General features: G+C 46.1%; 1 protein-coding gene and 1 long non-coding RNA gene across 7 annotated transcripts; one reads left to right on the top strand and one right to left on the bottom strand.

Moving 5' to 3' along the window:
• Window positions 1–155: 155 nt before the first annotated feature.
• Rab5b (RAB5B, member RAS oncogene family) lies at window positions 156–19,121 on the bottom strand. 6 transcript variants are annotated; one of them, XM_006240751.5, is made up of 7 exons: window positions 18,911–19,005; window positions 10,525–10,633; window positions 9,502–9,762; window positions 5,786–5,937; window positions 5,410–5,532; window positions 3,936–4,029; window positions 156–2,625 (listed from the first exon to the last, which is right to left on the bottom strand). In XM_006240751.5, exons 3-7 carry the CDS (start codon window positions 9,662–9,664, stop codon window positions 2,510–2,512), a joined length of 648 nt encoding a protein of 215 aa, XP_006240813.1. In that variant the 5' UTR covers window positions 9,665–9,762; window positions 10,525–10,633; window positions 18,911–19,005; the 3' UTR covers window positions 156–2,509.
• LOC120093528 (uncharacterized) lies at window positions 18,692–20,509 on the top strand. The gene is made up of 2 exons (XR_005486772.2): window positions 18,692–19,332; window positions 19,987–20,509. It is a non-coding gene; the product is annotated as an uncharacterized LOC120093528 (long non-coding RNA).
• The last annotated feature ends 67 nt before the right edge of the window (window positions 20,510–20,576 follow it).

A 20,576-nucleotide genomic window follows, 5' to 3' on the forward strand; every position in this document is an offset into this window, starting at 1 on the left:
AAAGAAAATAGGGTTATTTTCTAAATTGGTTCTTCAACTGTTTAGAGGTGCCAAGATGGAGAAGGATGTTCGAGGTGTCATGGATTTCTCTGGGCCCTGTCTTCCCAAGTTTTAGTTTCAGGCAAATAAACAGTAAAAACAACAGTCCAATGCACTTTCTTTTTTCCTTTTTTACTTACATTAAATACATCGATAAATCAGCAGTTGCATTCTGTTACCACGATTGTTATGTTAGGAGAGTGAAAGAAAGGCAAACACTTTCTTAGGAAAAAAAATATAAAGGCAGAAAAGATGAGCCCTCCCCTAAAAACTGATCAGAAGAAAAAGGGTGACAGGGAGGTGGGGAGAGAACCAAACCCCTCAAGCCCAACAGAGCTCAAACAAAGGCAGAAGAGCTGGCAGGAGGAGAGGGAAGGCAGCAGACAGGCCCCGGAACTAAGGCCAATACTGTTCCTAAGAAGGGAGGAAGGGAGGAAGTGAAAGCCTGGGAGATGGCTTCCCAGCCCCAAGGCAATAAAACATCTTCATTTTTGCAGAGAAGGAGTTAAGTTTCTAAGAGACTTAGAGAGCTTCACTCAGAGTCTCCACTTGCAAAAAGGATGTGCCTGGGTGTTTTGCAGATGAACAGGTTCTAGAAAAGTAAATATGTATGTTTCAGGGCCGTGAGAACTAAGGCTGCCCCTGGAAAAGGAAGAGAATTGAGTTCTAAGTGGAAGAACCTAAGTTGGGTCCTTGAGAATCTTGGCTTCATGGATTCCTCAGCTGGAATACAAGTCAGTGTCTAAGCCAAAGGGGCAGAAAGGCTCAACTCTAGGCTACTGTGGTCTTTCCTTTCTTCTGAAAATTACCCCCAAACTCTGGCTGAAATATCAAATTCCTTCTTGCTTTGATGGCTTCTCACAGACACCCTCAAACATCTAATGTAGGATGTAGAGAAGCCAGAGATTCAGAAAGGACCAAGGCCCTCTGATGATACAAGGCAGCTGTGAGGCACCTTCAGTTCTAGTTGCCCTGTCACTGGACAAACGGCCTCTGTGGGAGGAGCCTCTAGTGGTACATGGATTAAGTAAGAGTGAGTGGGGGAATGAAGGAGGAACTAAACCCAAGATATTAACAAAAGGGAGAAGAAAAGGGGGCTAATGGGAACCAGGAGGCAGAACTGACTGTACAGAGAATCAAGACTTACACGTATTTACAGGGAAGTAGAAAAGACATGGTAAGACGTAGCAAATCGAATGTGAACCCTGGGAAGATAGAGCACTCCCTTTTCCTGACCTTTCTTTACTCCACTACCATGGCCCGTGCTATTCTGAGGCCACTCCCCAGTTGCTCAGACAAACCTATACCCAAGAATAGAGGTGTGAATCAGTCAGAGGAAGCTAGCAGTGGACACTGGGTGTGAGTAGCTGCCACTGTGACTGTTGTCTATAGGGCCTCTCCAAACCTCATTCATTGTAGATTCCATTTAATTAAAAAGGTTGAAGGATAGGTAAATCAATCACCCCCCCCCCCAAGAAAAACATGTATCTTGACTGAACTACCATCAATTAAAGTGCAAACTGCAGGGGCATGGTGTCTGGGGTTAAGGCCATCTCAAGGCCAGGGTAGGGAAATGCCTATGTATACACAGGCTTCAGAGGACGGCATCAGAGACTGGTACCTCCTCCAATTAGATCACAGCAGACTAAGGGTGCAGGCAACCAGTGAAGATTCTTTGGAGCACTCTGAGGTCCAATCCCCACACTCGGTGGGGTTAGTGGATGGGGACAAGAAGGAAAGCAGCCTTGGGACGAGTTAGAGCCACAGATGACACTGCATCTCCATCTGTGTCCTATTAACTAATAAACTCCATTCAGTGCCTGCGAGCTCACCTCCCCGATCTCACTCCTACCTAGGACACCCTCCACAAGTCCACTGATTGGTGCCGCAGTGTTTCATAGACAAGAAACTCTCACCAGATAAAATGAAAGGAAATGTTTCCTTACTCCCTCCTGCTCTGAGCCTTACTCTCCCGGCAAGGTTTTTAATGTAACTAAAAGTATATTCCTCCCTTCTCAGTACCTGGGAATACCCTTCATCATCTTGTAAAGAGGAGGAAACAGGATCTAGAGGAGGGAGTGCTGAGAGGTGGGAGAGGGAGGCAGGAGACAAAAGTCTTCTCTGAAACACTGGGAAAACATGGAGGGGAAGGGGTGGGGGGTGATGGGACAATGAGGAAGTCACTGTCTTGCACCGAGAACATGAAGTAAAGAAAGTTTGTTTTGGAAGGAAGGTCCTGGGGAGATTTGACCCCAAGCCCCAGAGTAGGGCATAGTAGTGGCAACAGCTGCCTGGTGTTGGTTGCTGAAGCATTAAAAAGTGCCATGACGGAGCTGTCAGGAGGCAGCCCTTGGGAGCCAGGGCTCAGTGTGCTGTCACCGTAGGGGCTGTGTGCTGAGGGGCGGGGATGGAGGTTATGTCTTAGCTTTCGTGCTAATTCCATACGTATTTGCTGCTAGCCACCCCTCCCTCAGTTGCTACAACACTGGCTCTTGTTCTGCTGGGCCTGCTCATGAAGATCCACGCCCCGACTTCGGCCTGCTGCACCCCCTGGATTCTGGGGTTCACTCTTTGGCAACTTCTTTGCTAAAAAAAAACAGAACAAAACACGGTAGATTTGACTCACATACACATCCCACCCCAAACAAGAGGACTACTGAGAGGGGTAAGAGAGATTAATTAAAATGATGATTTGAAGAGTGCACAAGTATTTGCAAACCTCCCTGAACAGAGCTGATACCAAAGGAAGGAAGTTACAAAGCAAGTGAAGCTGTTTCTACAACTGAAGATTTTCTTGTCTGATGGTGCTAGGGACAGAACAGACTGTTAAACCTGACCTTGGCTTCTCTCTGTAAGTCCAGATTAGCCTCAAACTCTTGACCCTCTGGTCTCAGCCTCCCAAATGGTAGATTGCAGGTACACACCCCGATGTCACTTTATTTGTTTTTTAGTCTGTGTTTAACTATATGTATGTGTGTATGAGTGGGTGGGTAGACACGGATGCAGACACCCTCAGAGGTCAGAGGTGTCATACCCCTTGGAGCTGGAGTGACAGGTGGTTGTGAGCCACCTGATGTGGATACTTGGAAGCAAAAGTGGGTCCTCTGCAAGAGTCGTCTGTGCTCTTAGTCACTGAGCTGTCTCTCCAGCCTGCTTTGTTCTGAAGTCCGGTCTATGTAGCCCAGGCTCGCCTCAAACTTGCTAAATAGTCAAAGATGACCTTGATCCTCTCATCTCCATTTCCCGAGTGTGACTATAGGTGTGCTTCACTGAATCTTGCTGTGTTAGCCCACTGCCCTGACTGGTAAGATTTTGTGTATGCATTATTGTGCGAGAGTGAAGGGTTTGTTTTTTACTTTGCCTTTGGTTTTGTTTTGAGACAAGTTTTAATACATAACTAGCTTCGGCTGTATTTTTTGTCCTTTATTTTTTCCTCTGTCTATCTGTCCAGGAATTCATCATATCATAGACTTGGCCGGCCTCGAATTCACAAGAGATCCATTGGCCTCTGCTACCCAAGTTGCAACAACATAATTTTAAGGTTTGGGGCCATCACAACACGAGGGAATGTATTAAAAGGTTGCAGCACTAGGAAGGTTGAAAGCCACTGGCCTAGACTTCTTATGTAGTACAATTAGTTTCAGATCTGTGGCAATCCTCTGCTTTGGCCTCTCACGTGCTGGATTATGAGTAGTACCATTCCTAAGTTAAGGCTTAATTTTCCTTGCTTTGCTTCTTGGCAGTGCTGGGCCTTTTGCCTCCTACGCAAGTAATCTACAACTGTACTCCATCTCCAGTCCCAGCCTATAGTGAGTTGTAAAACCACCAGTCCTTTGGGTTAAGGACAGCTTTACCTGTAAGGAGAGACAGAAGATTTCAGACCACTCTGACCTTACCTATTGCCAGGAAGAGATCATTCACGTTCATAGCAGTCTTAGCTGAAGTCTCCATAAATAATAAGCTGTTGTCATCTGCATATGCCTGAGCCTCCTAAAAGGAATGAAAGTGGTATTGCTTTTATATTCCCATGTGGTACTCTAGAGTAAAGGGGTATTTGATGTTCTCTCCTCTTAATGTCCTTTTATATAAGGACCCTGGTATGTAAATAATATGTATTTTATATACAGCCCTGGACTCATAATATAGTAATGATTCCCCTCAAGATAAACCCATGTGCGCTAAATTCAACAGGATGGATGTCAGGAATCTGTGTGTGTGCATATATTCAGATATGCACACATGTATAGGCCAGAGGTCTACTTTGGGTGTCCTCTTCCTTAATTGCAGTTTGTCTCATTTGTCTTTTTCTTTTCAGTTTATTGTTTGTATGAGGAACAGCGGAGGTGTCTCCGTATAAAGGTCGGGGGCCTTGAGGCCGCAAAGGCATCTCCTGCAGGAGGGCCTAATTGAGGACTGTCTGAGAGTCCAAGAATTGCTGATGCAGACATGCCAGCCAATCAGGAACTGCTGTTTACAAGACATGCTTTTTGGGGACCAATGGGGCGTGGGTGGAGGGTATTGAAGGAGCTGCTGCATTTCTCACCTGCTCCTGGAGTCTGAGTCACTGATTCTTTGCCACCTCACCTCCAACCCTCAACGACAAGGGAGGGTCAGGCAGCAGGCAGGCCAGGTCTGAGACGTTTGTATATGTGTACACATGTGTATGTGTGTGCATGCTTGTGCCTGAGTGCCATGGAATGCTGATAGAGGTCAGAGTCAATGATGAGGCTGGTTCTCTGCTTCCTTCCATTTTTATGTGGACCCCAGGGACTGACCTCAGGCCCCCAGGCTTGTACCTTTACCTGTAAGTATCTTACTAGCCCCACTCTATGCCTGCAAGACAGCCTCCAACTGAGCTCCAAACCCTGTTTTAGCTAGAGTAGCTGGCCAGTAAGCCCCAGAGACACTCCTGCCTCCACATCACCAGCCCTGAGGCTGTAGGTAGGACACTGTGACCTTACCATGCCCTTTAATGTGAATGCTGGGAATCCAAGTCCTCATACTTGCCATACAAGTACTCTACAGCTGGAACCACTCCCCCAGGGCAAGGAATCCTAACTGTGGAGCAGTGTAAACTGATAGGAGTCTTTGTCAAGAGTCCCGTACCTCAAACTTAACTATTTCCTGCTTCCTGCTCTCACCCTGGGACCCTACAACTGCTATTTCCCCACCCCTCTGATGTAGAACTTTCTTCTGATTCCTCTAAAATCTGTTGGCTGCTGTCTGGTCACTGTTGCTGTATTTAATCTGGTATACAACCAGGAAATGAGACGATGAAAGCGTCACATGAAATTCTCAGGAGACTGTTTGGGAAAAAGAGGTCCCACATACAGAGTGAACATGCTAGGAGGATTCTGTAGGCCACCTTACTTCATACTCCACCATGCGCTTGTTGGCAAGGTCAGCTTTGTTCCCTGCCAAGGCAATGACGATGCTAGGGCTGGCTTGCCGCTGTAGTTCCTTTACCCATGTCTTTGCCCGGGCAAACGTTTCCTGGGAAAACATCAAAGAGAATGGACTGGAATGAGTGGTAATCCACACTCACTACCCTCTCAGGCTCACAACTCTCCTCTCCCAGTTGCCCTTCCCTCTGAAGTCATAGGTCTCTGACAATTCACATTTTCTGGCTTAGTGCTTAGAAGCATGGTTGGTTGGTACTTTTATCTTGCTATTTAAGAACTGTTTCCTCTCCCCACCTAATTTAATTTCGATGAAGCTCAATAAACACTTTTCTTAGCCCACGTACCTGATTAGTGATATCATAGACCACGATGGCAGCCTGGGCACCCCTGTAGTACATGGGGGCTAAACTGTGGTATCGTTCCTGCCCAGCTGTGTCCCAGATCTCAAACTTGACTGTTGTGTCATCTAGACACACCGACTGGGTGAGGAAGGCCGCTGTGAAGGAGAAAATGAACACATTCTAAGTGGGATGATGGACAGGAAGATCCCACTCCCCTCCACATTACTTCTGCACATCCTGAGACTAGCTGCCACCAAGGCCCATCAGCTACAGGTTTAAGTGTTCTCCATTCACGTAAATATTGGAACAGGACCAAGATGGCCTCTGAATATTTTTGAGTACAGGCAGGAGGCTCAGGAGTTCAAGGTCATACTTGGCTATTTAGCAAGTTTGAAGCCAGTCTGGGCCAAATGATCCCTTGGATATATTTTTTTCATTTGTTAACATAATTAAGAGTCTCAGAGCTGGGTGGTGATGGCGCACTCCTTTAATCCCAGCATAGTTTGAGGGTAGCCTGGTCTACATAGTGAGTTCCAGGACAGCCAGAACTACATAAAGAAACCAAGTCTTTAAAAAAAAAAAAGAATGAGGCAGTAACTGCATATGTAGCAGAGAATAACCTTGTTGGGGCACCAGTGGAAGGTAAAGCCCTTGGTCTTGCCAAGGTTGGACCCCCAGTGCAGGGGAATATGGGGGGGCTATAAGGGGGATGTATAGGGGGAAATACCCATATGGGGGAAGGTGAGGGGGGAGGGGTAGGGAAGGGAATGGGGGTTTATGGACAGGAAACCAGGAAAGGGAATAAACTTTGAAATGTAAGTAAAGAAATATATCTAATAAAAAAAATAAACAAACAAATAGACCTTCCTCAAGATGATTAAAAAAAAAAAAAAAAAGAGTGAGGCAGTAAGAATCAGACAGAAGTCACATCCAGAAGAAGAAGGAGGGTGGAGAGTTGGCTTGGCAGGCAGGAGCACTTGCTACTCAGGCAGTGTTTGATTCCAAGCACCTACAAGGCAGCTCATAACATAGAATTCATCTTCCAGGGGATCCAATAACTTCTAACCTAGCAAGTACCAGACACACACAGTGCACAAATATACAAATGGGCAAAATATTCATATATATAAAATGATAAATCTATAACCATAAAAAGCATTCAAACAGAAAGAATTACAGGGAGCCAGGCATGGTAGTATGTCTTTTTTTTTTTTTTGTTTGTTTGTTTGTTTGTTTGTTTGTTTTTTTTTTTTTTTTACGCATATGAGTACATTGTGGCTGTCTTCAGACACACCAGAAGAGGGCATCAGATCCCATTACAGATGGTTGTGAGCAATCATGTGGTTGCTGGGAATTTTTTTTTTTTTGGTTCTTTTTTTTTTTTTTTTTTCCGGAGCTGGGGACCGAACCCAGGGCCTTGCGCTTCCTAGGCAAGCGCTCTACCACTGAGCTAAATCCCCAACCCCCGGTAGTATGTCTTTAATCCCAACACCAGGGAGCAGGCAGATCTCTGGAGAGATGGCTCAGTGGTTAAGAGCACTGACTCTTACACAGGACCAAGTTTCAGTTGCCAGCACACAAATGGGAGTTCACAAGCATCCATCCGCTCCACATCCAGGGGGTCTGCAAGCATCAGGCACACACATGGTATACATACATACACACATGCAGGCAAAACACTCATATACATACTAAAAACACTCATATACATACTAAAAACAAGTCTTGTAAAAAAGTTGAGTAAGGGGCTGGAGAGACAGCACAGAGGTTGAGTGTACTGGTTGATCTACCACAGGACCCGGTGCATAATTCCCGATACCCCCACGGCAGCTTACAACTGTCTGTAACTCCACCTCCAGGGGACCCTACACCCTCACACAGTCACTACACATAAAGATATAAATTAGATGTAAAAAGTTAAATAAGTAATAAAACTAGTAACTTTTACAAATGAGATTTTCAGGGCCCAACACACCTGCACTTGTAGCCCTTGGGAGGTGGAAGGAGGAAGATCAGGGAGACAAGGACATTCTTGCTCTGCCAGTCTGGGCTACTGGAGCTCCCATCTCAAACAAGCCAGCCCACAGGATTTTAAAGTGATGACAGGTACTAGAATAACACACTTCCAGGGTCCGTGTGTGGAGGTCAGAGAAAATCTCTGTAGATCCTCTCTCCTTCCACCTTTATATGGAGTCTAGGTCTGAACACATTGTCCTCAGGCTAGCACAGCAGGCACCTTAACTTCTAAGCCATCTTGTTGACCCATATTTTTTCCCAGTAAAATGATAAATTTTATTTTACTGTGTACTTGTGCGCCTCTGTATGGGCATATGCATGTGAATGCAGATATCTACAGAAGCCAGAGGAGGTGTGAAAGCCCCTGGCTTGTCTTTTGGGGTCATAGGTGGTTGCGAGCTGCCCACCTTATGTGGACACTAGGAATCCAGGTCCTCAAAAAGAAAAGCAAGCCCCCTTAACCACTGAGCCATCCCTCCAGCATCCCCAGGAGAATTTCTAGAAAAGGTTCTAATATAGACTCAAGCAAGTTATTAAGTAAAAGTGGTGATTCGTGCTAGGTAACGGTGGTGCTCACACCTTTAACCCAGCACTCCAGGAGGCAGATGCAGGCTGATCTCTGTGAGTTCAAGGCCAGCTTGGTCTACAGAGTGAATTTGAGGACAGCCAAGGCTGCACAGAAAACTCCTGTCTCCAGAAAGAGAAAAAAGAAGTGGAATATTTTTTAGAAAGGACTCTAATACGGACTTAAGAAGGTTATTAAATGAGTGTACACTAAGGGGGGTGTGGGTTATCAAGAGATTTATCTGATTACATATCTGATTATGAACCACTGCTCCAAAACACCACTTCCATGGGATGGTACTGTGGGAACATGAGACCTTTGCATATGAACAAGTACTCTACCTACTGAGCCATATTCCCAGTCCTTTTCTGTTTAGTCAGGGCCTGGTTTGTAATGGAGACTGATCTAGGTCTTACTCTGTAGCACATATAAGCTTTGAACCTGGATTCTCAAGCCTTCAACTACCAAGTAGCTAAGATTACAGGCCTGTGTCAATGGGTCTGAACGTTTTGTTTTAAATTTTTTTTATTTTTAATTATGTATATATTTGTTTTAAAAATATTTTTAAAAAATTACAAGTACTGTGTGAGTAGTCAAATCCCCTGAGCTGGAGCCACCTAAGGCTTGCTCAGAACCAAACTTGGGTGTGTGTGTCCCTACAAGACCAGAACATGTTTTTAACTTCGCAGCTATCTCTCCAGTACCTGAGTGTCAGCCTTGGTTGGGCTGACCCAGAACTTGAAGCAGTCCCCCTGCATTAGCTTCGAGAGCATTCCTATGTTCAGGGAAGAACCACCTCACCCTGCCCCCCCCCCCAAAAAAAAAAAAGAAAAACAGGGTTTCTCTGTTGCCCTGACTGTCCTGGAATTCATTTGGTAGACCAGGCTGGTCTCAGAGATCTTCCTCCCCGTGTTTCCAGAGTGCTAGGACTAAAGGCATGTATCACCATGCTCGGCCTGACTTTGTATGATTGTGACAGGCCTCACATAGGCCGGGCTGGCCTCAAACTATATTGTTAAGATGGCCTTGAGTGCCTAATCTTCCTGCAGTTTCCGTTTCTGGGAACCGTCCTGAGAGCCAGTTCTAAAATCAAGTCCCAGATGTCCCTTTCAAGCCCTACTAAGTGCTAAGCACTCACCTCCAATGGTACTTTCCTGGTATTCATGGAACTGTCCTTTGACAAAACGTAACACCAGGCTCGACTTCCCCACTGCAGATTCTCCCAGCAGGACCAATTTGAACTGGCATATTTTGCTGGCCTGGGGCTGCCCATTGGGCCTGGCTGTACTTCTGCTAGTCATAGCCAGGTTATCAAAGTAGGAGAAGGTAGAGGGAGGGGAATGCCACAAATTGGCAAAGGGGGGAGGGGAAAGGGAGGGACTTCCAGGCCTCAACAGTCCTGTAAAGGAAAAAAGGGTAAAATTAGACACAGCTCCACGAAACTGCGCTTTTTTTTGTTTTTTTTTTCTTTTTCTTTTTTCTTTTTTTCGGAGCTGGGGACCGAACCCAGGGCCTTGCGCTCGCTAGGCAAGCACTCTACCGCTGAGCTAAATCCCCAACCCCCAGAAACTGCGTTTTTTAAAAACTTTTTTTTTTCTTTTTTTCGGAGCTGGGGACTGAACCCAGGGCCTTTTGCTTGCTAGGCAAGCGCTCTACCACTGAGCCAAATCCCCAGCCCTTAAAAACTTGTTTGTTTGTTTGTTTGTTTTGTTTTGTGAGATGGTCTAAAAACGTTGGTGTACAGTCTAGGTTGGCTTTAAATCCGTGATAATTTTCCTGCCTCAGCCTCCCAAGTGCTAGGATTAGAAGCAAGAGCCACCAAACTAAATAAGGTTTCTTTACCAGGGTCAGACAGCTTGGAGTGAGCTGGATCCTGCTTCACCCCCTCTCCCTGAAGTGCTGGAATCGCAGGCCCACCTTACCTCATGCTAAGTTTATTTTGGTTTTCTGAGACAGTCTCATCCCATATTAGTGGCTGGCCTGGAACTGAACATGTATACCAGGCTGGCTTTGACCTTACTGTGACCTCCCTGCCGTTACCTCTTGAGTGCTGTGGTTACAGTGTGCACAATCACTTTTTAGAACAAGAACAGAATCTCAACTTCTTGTTTCTAAAACTTAGCTCTGGTAATTAATTATACAACGCTGAAAGGTTACTCACCCTTCTGACAAGCTCCTACACAGCTGGCCTTCAGTAAGTGTGGTAGATAGCCAAAGAACTGGTTCTGGGCAACTGTGGTGCTGTGTATCTGCAACCAGCCTTCAGGAGGCTGAGGCAGGAGGATCTGTCATTAGTTTAAGGCCCTCTCTGCTCCTCCCCACTCCCCATCACCTATGCACACAAAGAACTGCATCTGCAATAAAGATTGTTTTACCAGACTATGACTAGCAAGGGAGCTGAAATGGAGACCGAAAAGGAGTTTAATCTCCAGCAGGTCTTCAAGGTTTTCCCCTGAATCACAGCTGGCCTGTCCAACCACTGGTATGCAACTGGTGGGTTTTTTTGCTTCTCCTCCTCTTATTGTTTGATTGATTGACTGGGTGGTTCTGAGGATTTTCACGAGGTAGGCAGGCAAGTATTTTACTACTGAGCTATATTCTCAGCCCTTCGTTTTCTTAGATAGGATCTCACTATATACTTGGCTTGATGCTTAATATGTGGCCTAGGCTGGCCTCTATCTGACAGAATTTCAGGTGTGGACCACTGTACCTTGATTTTTTTCCTGGAGTCTTGATGCTAGGTTCATATTTATATTTAACATTTACATATACTAATTATTACTATCTTCCTGCATATCCCAAGATATGAAAACATACATAGAGATGAAGGGAGGGTAAAAAGGATTAACAGAGGACTGAAGCGGAGTAAGCGCAGGACTAACAAATGACTGTGCCCTGTGCATTCTACAGCAACAGTCCTAATAGTCCTGACTTCCAGTATTATTAGAAGTTTATGTGTGTGGAGGTCAGAAGATAATCTGCATGAGTTTGTTCTCTCCTCCTACTATATGGGTTCCAGGGATTGAACTCTGGTTGCCTGGCCCTGGACAAGTGTCTTTACCTGTTAGGCCATTTTGCTACCCTCCCACTTGTGTCCAAAAGGCTCACACTCTGGCTGGGTGTGGTGCTGAACATGTAGGAGGCAGACACAGGTGACTCTGGCTTCTGAGACCAGGCTGATCTACAGAGTAAGTTCCAAACTAGTTTAGCTCCTGCATGTATGTGTGTACAGCTAGACATATGGACACACACCATACACAACTGTCCAAGAAATCTGGAAACTATTACTGGAAGTCAGAATTAATTTGCTTCTTAACCAACGATGCAGTCTTTCTCATACTGTGGGCTGAATAGCAATTATGATCTTGAAATCAGAAGGGTGGAATAAAGCTGTCTGTGGCCAGTCTGTAACTATCAGTGCCACTGAAGAACTTTTAGATGCTTAGGTGAGCATCCCAGGGGCCAGAAGAGCCCTCAACCTTACTACTAAAATTATAGAGCGATGCAGCTGTAGCCCAAGCTGCCCTGCCTGAGATCCTGAGATCCTGAGTGCTGGCACAGGCCTTTGCCAGCATCCCCAGCTGATTTTTGTTAAGCTAAGAGTTGACAATGGACAAATGATCCACTTAAATTTAAAAAAAAAAAAAAAGCAACAGTGATGTGGCTGTAACCTTCAGGGTTCATGTGGCTGTGGCTGTGGCTGTGGCTGTGGCTGTGGCTGGCTAGCTGCGTGTTAACTCCTTCTACACAGTGAAAGGTTTGTCCCTTCTAAAGAGCAAACACCCTTCCTGGAGAGAGGACTCTACAGTCACGGGTATATGCTGCCTGGTACATCCTCCAAACAGGCTCTCAAGGCCTCAGAGGCAAGAAAGCAAAGCACAGCAGCAGGTGTCACCACCACCTTCAAACCCCAGGCCAAAAGATGTGCCTTCCTAAAGAGCAGCTGAGCAGTGCCTACTGGGCCAAGCAGATAATCAATCGCAGCAGGCAGGACCTGCAGCAGTCACTGCTGAGAGTTCAAGGCCAACTTGGTGAGTGAGAACCCACCTAAGCGAAGCTGGGTGTAGCGAGTGATGTCCATCTGTAATCTCAACACTCAGGAGACAGAGCCAGAGTGTATCATCACAGATGTAGAAAGGCAGGGTGTGACCACACCCACTTTTAATTCTAGCACTGGAGAGGATCTTTGAGAGGTCAGGCCAACAAAGGCTACACAGTGAGACCTTGTCTGAAAACATAAGAACTGATGGTCAACCTGGTCTGCTGAGACCTCGTCCAGCCACGCTTACACTGCGAGACCAAAAAGAAAGAGCAGCCCCACAGATGAGAGACTGAGGTCTGTGCATAGGGCAGCCCACTGGGCAGGGACACAGGAGACTGTTCTCCAGGCACCACTGCAAAGTCCGAATAACAGGAAAGTATGTCAGTTAGCCTGACAGTCCCAACTTGGGCTCAGCTCCCCACAACTGGCTTCAATTCAGTACACAAAGTCTATGCAAAACTTCTAGAGCTCTTATCTGTCAGTAAACAGTTTCCAGCCCATGCCCACCACACTGTGCCCAGTTAGTCAGCTAAGAGACAATCCATCTGTCAAATATGCCATTTCTACTTCGCAGGTGAGAAAACTGAGGCTTATAAAATTAATTTGTCAGGCATTAAGTACAGCCAGCTGACAGTACTTCTGCTCGCCCCCCATATTGCCATGCTTGCTTTTCCTTCCTCCTCTTTTGTTTTTTTTTTTTTTTTGGCTGTGTATCCTAGATTGGTCTTCAACTCAAACTCCATTTGTTTTTGCTCTCTATGTGTGGGGATTAGACATGGATCACCCCACTTGGCCTCCCTCCACTGTATTTGTTTCTAAACATTTTTGGAGACAGGATCCTTATTTTAGCTGCTCAGATGCTGGGAGAATAGACATAAACCACACCCAGCTCTACCCTACTTTGTTGTTCCTAAAGACAAACAAGGTTTCTTCTCTGCGCAGCCTTGGCTGGCCTAGGAATCACATTGTAGACAAGTCTGGCTTCAAATTCAGATTTGCCTGCCTCTGCCTCCTGAATACTGGGATTAAAGGAACAGACACAGCAGATCTTACTGTACTTGTGTGCAAGCACGCTTATGATGACTGGAGGATCCTGAGATGTTTCTCCAGCACTGTCCATTTGAGTTTTTGAAACAGGGTCTCTCAGTGGCTTCCCAATTTTGCTAGATTGGAAGGAAGGCCAGTGAGCCCAGTCATTTATTTATCTCCACACTTCTCCAGGCTGGAGATTACAAGTGTGCGCCAGATTTCCCCACCACCACATAGGTTTTAGGGATCGAAATCAGGCCTTCAAAAGGATGTTTCCCACTGAGCTATCTCTCCAGCCCCTCCACTGTACTTCTCAAAGAATCAGGACTGCTTAACTTTGGGGAGGGTACCAAAATACAAGTATGAGTGTACACCAGATGGAGGTTCTGTCTCAGTTCAGCTTCAGTAAGTACTTGGCTTTGGAACTGGAGAGCAGGCCTTCCTAGGATCTATTCTCATTCTGTTCCAACGGGACTGCCATTACTCCTCTGCAGCAGGCCTTAATATATTAGCCTGGACTGGATAGCTGGCCAGAGCAGAACCGTGGCAATCTGTACATTCTGGTGAGTTTGGGAGATAATGTGAGATTTACTAAAGGAAGATGGGGCAGAAGCCAGCAGATACCTTCATTTCCTTTCCATCTTGGTTAGACCCGAATCGCTGAAATCTTGAACTGAGAGTTGTACTACTTAGCTCAGTTCTTTAACTGCTGACTCAACACTCTCCAGCGAGTCACAGGCTTAAGAGCTCCGCCTCCTCCTCCACACTCCCCTTATTTCTCCAAAGGTAAAAACAGGCTTACCGCTTATCCGCAGGGCAGTGCTAACTCCCTATTATTGACTAGGGAAAGATTAGGATACCTTCCTTAATTTGTCTGCCTAGAAAATTCCAAACTTATAGGGTTGAGTATAAATGTCACCTATTAAAATACATAATTATCTTCTATGTATGGTAAAATTCATCATTGCTCTAGACTCCCCCAAAAAGCTAATTAAGATCAAGACAGAAGGGCCAGAGAGATGGGTCTACAAAGTGAGCTTCAGGACAGCCAGGGCTACACAGAGAAACCCCGTGTCAACAAAGCAAAGCAAAACCTGTGTACGTGCACATACATGTACTTGAATGCCACAGCACATTTGTGGTTAGAGGACAGCCCCCGGGAGTTGGCTTTCTCCTTCCACAATGTGAGTTCTGGGACTCAAACATTCATCAGTACCTTTCTTTCCCTGCAGAGCTACCTCCCCAGCCTAGCAACATGGTATTTCTATCATGTACTTACCACAATGAGTTATATCCATTTACTCTGCTAAACCTTCTCAAAAAGTGGGATTAAAAAAAAAAACTTATTATAAACCCACGGAGAAGGAGCAGTTGTTCGTTACGTGTTCCTGACACCCTTCCCAATCCACTCCTCCCTGGATAGACCTAAGTTCAGCTTAGGAAGCTCTTGACAGGCTTCAGAACAGTTCTCCTCCGGACGGACCCCACCCACATGGTACTGTTGTAATTCACATGGGCCAACTGCTCTTCCTGTCACCCGTGAGTATGTCTCACATGGCCTAATCACACAGTGCCTCTGTAATACTGAGGCAACTGCCAAGTGCCTAAGAACAAACCTCTCTGAGATTTTAGGTGAGGATAAGCAGGTTTCGTTTGTTTGTTTGTTTGCCGACACAGGGTTTCTCTGTGTAACAGCCCTAGCTGTCCTCGAACTCTCTTTGTAAACGAAGCAGTCTCAAATTCAAATTCCCCCAGAGTGTGGAATTAAAAGCCTGTACCACCACACCTCGCAAGCAATTAAAAAAAAGCTTTAGGTCATTATCCACGGCCTTGAGAAACAGTTTAGACATGAAGGTCACACCACTACGCAGCCAGACAGGTATCCACACCCGCTAAAGGAAAGAAAGGTGCACTCCAGCCCAGAAGTCTGCACTCACCACACCTGGGTGACTCCTTTATCAGTCCAGTTACTGCTCAGTTAACTGATGAAGCCTTTCCTGAAGCCTTTCCTGAAAGGTTCTTGGGAACATGCATTCCGCATTGTTTTGTGGCACCCTCCTTTCAGAGTGCCAGCGCATTTCCTTCCCTGAAGTTCACATTTGGATTCACACGTGCTACGTAAGCAGACCCCCTTCCCACCTGAAATGTCTCAGGGTCAGGAAGCGGGGAGTCAGTTGCCTCTCCCACCCTTCTATGGCTCCTTCTCAGAAGCCAAACAAATTAACACACGGACAAGCACACCACACAGGAATAATTCTTGCACTAAAGCAAAGTAAGAAAAGTTAAGATACAGGGTATGATTTTAAGGGCAATAAGATGCCCTCTTCTCCCAATACACTATTGTAACTCCAGGCCTATGTTTGTAATTTGTACATTGCTAAGTCTACTTGTTAGCTTCCTCCATATGCAGAAGCCTTTGGTAAACTTGGGAAATATTATTTTAAGTCACTATGAATAGTTTACATCTTAGATTTTAGAAATTCCAGATCAACCTCTATTCTCATTCTCTTTGTATTTAGGGTCTTGTAAATGCTAATCATATATTCTACCACTAGGCTACCATCCTGGACCCTAGATTAAAAATAAAATCTTTTGGGCAGTAGTGATAGGGTCTGCTGTGTAGTTTACTCTGGCCTTGAACTCAGCTGCTTCCACCTCCTGAGTGCTGGAATCAAAGTCAGGTAGCACCATGCCCAGCTTCCAAATCCTATCTTGAAAGAAAGTTTTAAGAAGATAGGAAAAAACAAACAAACAAAAAAAACAAATGAAAAGAAAACTCACAAAGGGACACAGAATAGGACAGGAAATGGTGAAGGTTTAAAGATACCAAAGATTTAAAGAGGATGAAAACACACGCACGCACGCACACACACACACACACACACACACACACACACACACACACACACGACTGGCTGTGTAAGGGAGAAAACCTGTGGGGAGGGGCTGAGGTTTTTGCTGGACACTGTGCAAGGAGCATATTAGAGGGCTTCAGAAAGTCAAAAAAGTCAAGTTCAAATTCAGAGAAAGATGGGAACTTTTTGGGTCTGGAACGGTTGTCATCTCCCTAAGATAAGGAAGAGACAGTCAAGTACTGGGAAAATTTGAATGAAGATGGGGTTTCTGATTCTGATGTTTCTTTCTTGCCCATAAGAAAGTTGCTCGTGGGGCTGGGGATTTAGCTCAGTGGTAGAGCGCTTACCTAGGAAGCACAAGGCCCTGGGTTCGGTCCCCAGCTCCGGGGGAAAAAAAAAAAAAAAAACTAGAAAAAAAAAAAGAAAGTTGCTGGTGCATTTGGGCAGTTTCTAGGCTACCCAGTGCATGGCTGTGTGAATGAACACTGAAGAGAGCAGCTGCTAAGTCAAAGGACAGCTCTGAACCTGATAGAGATGGACTGCAAAAGGAACACAATGAAGAACAGAGTGTCAGCCAAGAAAGTACCGAGAATGGGGAGAATGAACAGCACTTGGGGCAGATGAGAAAACCTGTCTCTGCTTGGGTTTTTCTCACGTGCACACTAATTACAGTCTCATTCTTCCCACAGTATTCTCTTGTTTAGTCTTATTTAATATCTCTAACTGTCCTAAATGAAATACGCTATGTGTAGAAGGACTCAGATTTTACATATGTCTGTGCAGCATAAACACTTTCACATATGCGTTACTTTGGTAATTAAGAAACGTAGTGATGCAAGCTGCTGAGATGGCTCGGCCCCAGGTTAGTGCTCTTGCACAGACCTGTGTAGTTTCCAGCACCCACGTGGCAGCTAATAATTGTCCTTAACTCCAGTTCCAGGAGACCTAATACCTTTTGTGACCTCTGAGGGATCCCGCATGTATGTAGTACATATGCATACACTATGTAGTGAGAACAAAATGAATGCTGTGATAAATAGCATTAGTACAGAAAAGAAAGAGGAGGCAGAACCCTAAGGGAGAAACCAAAAGGGTCCAATCTATAGAAAACTTGACAGGTCAGCAAAACCCTTCCTCTGTGTGTGTGTGTGTGTGTGTGTGTGTGTGTGTGAGAGAGAGAGAGAGAGAGAGAGAGAGAGAGAGAGAGAGAGAGAGAGAGAGAGGGAGGACTCCCATTTGTCTGGCATTAATAAATCCATCTTCTAAGCTGCCAAGCCTGAGTACTGAACACCCACAAGAGTTGTCCTCTGATCTCCACACATGTATTGTAGCTTGCACACGCACACGCACGCACACGCACACACGCACAGAGAGAGAGAGAGAGAGAGAGAGAGAGAGAGAGAGAAAGAGAAAGAGAGAAAGAGAAAGAGAAATGACTCCTGAATAAGTGGACAAAGAAGAAAGGGTGGTGCCAACCTTCTGGTAGGTAACTTCTCAACTCTTTCCCAAATCCCTTCAGGGATATCACCTCACAGTTCCTGGCGTGGAGACCTCCATTAACTACCTAGGAAATGCTCAAGTGCAAGTCTCACAGACATGGTACTTTTCTTTTTTTTAAATGGCTGGGGATTGCTTTGCCCCTTTTCATGCAGATGACAGAGTTCCTCAATTCTAGGTAAAAGTTAAGAGTAGTCACCACAGACTGCATTATGAAGTGGGAAAGACTGAGCAAAGCACTCCCAAATTTTCTTAGTTCTCTCACAGTACATGAAATAGGGAAAACAACGAATACAGTAACAGAAAGTAAAGAAGAGTGCAGTCAAGACCAGCTATGAGGTCAGGGTAAAAAGTGTAGGGGGGCTGAGCTTGGAGCTACCAGGAACCATGGAAAACATAATTTTACTTTGTCTTCATTCCCTACTCAAGAAGTACCCCAAAACTTCAAATCACCACACCCAAGCACTAAAGGAACAAAAGAGTAAGGAACTTCCAAGATACACCATCATTCCAGAAGTTCCCATAACTGATACCAGGCCCTGCTTACTTCCTTCTACTTTGGTCTTCTAGATCAGTAATGCATTCTTCATTTACTTCAGGGACCAAATCCCTCGGCTACACCAGTGTACCCCTAGTTCCCCTTTCAACAGTCACTTTCCCTGAAAAGAATGCCTCTCATTTGGCTAGGAACCCCGACAGTGGATGTCTCTAGAGATCCAGGTTCCGCTACCCCCGGGGCTGGGTGTAGCACTGTCCCCTCCACACCTCCTGCCAAATGGGCTGGCTTCCCCTCCCTCACTGCCTAGTCCCCGACCCCAGCTCCTCCCTCCACACCGCGCTGCTCAGAGTCCCGAGGCAGGCCCTGGTCCTCACCGGCTCCGGGTCCCCGCGCCCGGCCCCCGAGCGGCCGCAGCCAGAACCCAGCCGCCTCCCAACTAGAGGCTCGGCTCCCAGCCCTGCCGATCACCTCCTCGGCGCCCACTAGGCCTGCGGGACAGCCCCTTTTGCCCGCTCCAGGAGGCTCTCGAGCCCTGGCGTCGGCCCGACCCGCCTCTGCCGCAGGCAAGGCTGCGCTCCTCTCGGGACCTCCGCCTCTGCCCTTGTGGGCTCCATCAGCTCGGTACCTGGGGCTCCGTCTCCCCCGTCGGGCCCAAGCCTGTGTGGAACAGACAAACAGCTGCAGCTCAACCAAACTCCTGCCCCCTTCGCCTCCTCCTCCTCCTCGCGGGCGGAGGCTCCAGCCAATCCCAAGACCACCCGCCTACCGTGGTGGGTGGGCTATATGGGCATTCACCCGCCAATCCTCTGGAGAAAGGCGGGCTTTGAGGGACTGTCACCAACTAGTACAAGTGGGGACCAGACTGGCGAGGCCGCAAGCCAATACCTAAACGAGAAGCCTTGAAGATTGGCGGGATGAGTAGCCATTAAAGAGAGTGCTTCTGGGAAAGGGGGCAGTGCAGCACTGACAGGCATGTGCCTCAGCCAATAAAACCTCGACACCCGTGACACCCCTCCCCCGCCTTTTGACTCGTAAACATCTAATCAGGTGAGTGAAGAAGGCGGGTCAAATGGAAATCTTAACCAGTACTGGGAAATTTCCGAACTTGACAGGCAGGCAAGGATAGCGCGAAAGAAGCCTTAGAAAGGCTTTTGGTCGGGTGTGGTGTGGCAATCCTAATCCCAGCACTGTGGACTGAGGTGGAGGCAGTGCTAGGTCTTCATCCTCTACTAGTGAGTTTGAGACTAGCCCGGGCTCCTCATTAACATGATCTCAGTTTGGGGGTGGGGGGCTCAAGGGGTGGGCTTGGCGGCCCATTTATTTAATCCTAGCAATCAGGAGGATCTCAATGAGATTCAAGCCAGCCTGGTCTACAAAGTTCCAAGCTACATAGTCTTAAAAAACGAACAAAAAACCAGTATTAACCTTCTCTCTTCTCCCCTTGGCCTGGATTACACCGATGCCCCGCTTTCTCTGTCAAATTAAGAAAGACCTGAAACCAGGGGAATTTTACCTTGTAAATTCTTCTTAGTGGAGCATTAGAGAACACGAGTTTTTTGGGTGGATTGCCTAATGTTTTGATCATGTAAAAACCGTGACAACAGAAAGTGGTAGTCTGAAGGAAGATACTTTAGCCTCCTAAATTTTCACATTGTTGATATTTTCTCAATTGTTTGTAAATTTGAAAAAATATTTGGACAGCTTTGCTGAGGATTTTTTCCGGTACTGAGGGTTGAACCCAGAAGACCCAAGGCTTGTTCCCAGTACCACAGCGTGCTGGCTGCTCGTTGCCCACAGCTCGCAGCTGACTGTACCTCTGGAAGAGATGCAGCGTCCTCTCCTGGCCTCTGCGGACACTAGAGACTCACATGTACACACAATTTCACAGTCAAACAAAACCCTACACAAAATGGTAAAAGCTTCCTGGGAAATGGTGTTGAGATGGATGTCCCTGAAGCCCACTCAAGTCAAGTTGCTGCTAAGAGAAAAACTGAAACGGTGTTCTGTATTGGTGTGCCTGTGTGCATAGGGGAAAGTAGGAAGGAAGTTTCCCCACCCTTAGAAACACCCCACCACAGCGCATGGCAGATGCCCTGCATACACAGAGATTAGGTGGAAGGATATGAACTATATACTGACTATTCTCATTCAGAATTTCACCCACACCATTCTTTCAAGTAAATGAATAAATGATAAATATGAAAGAGATTCACTATACACCTGAGAATATTTTCTTTTAATGAATTACAAACTAAATTACAAATAATATTAACAACACTGGAGGACACACC

The sequence above is a fragment of the Rattus norvegicus genome, chromosome 7 (genome assembly GCF_036323735.1).
Source record: "Rattus norvegicus strain BN/NHsdMcwi chromosome 7, GRCr8, whole genome shotgun sequence".
NCBI lineage: Eukaryota > Metazoa > Chordata > Mammalia > Rodentia > Muridae > Rattus > Rattus norvegicus.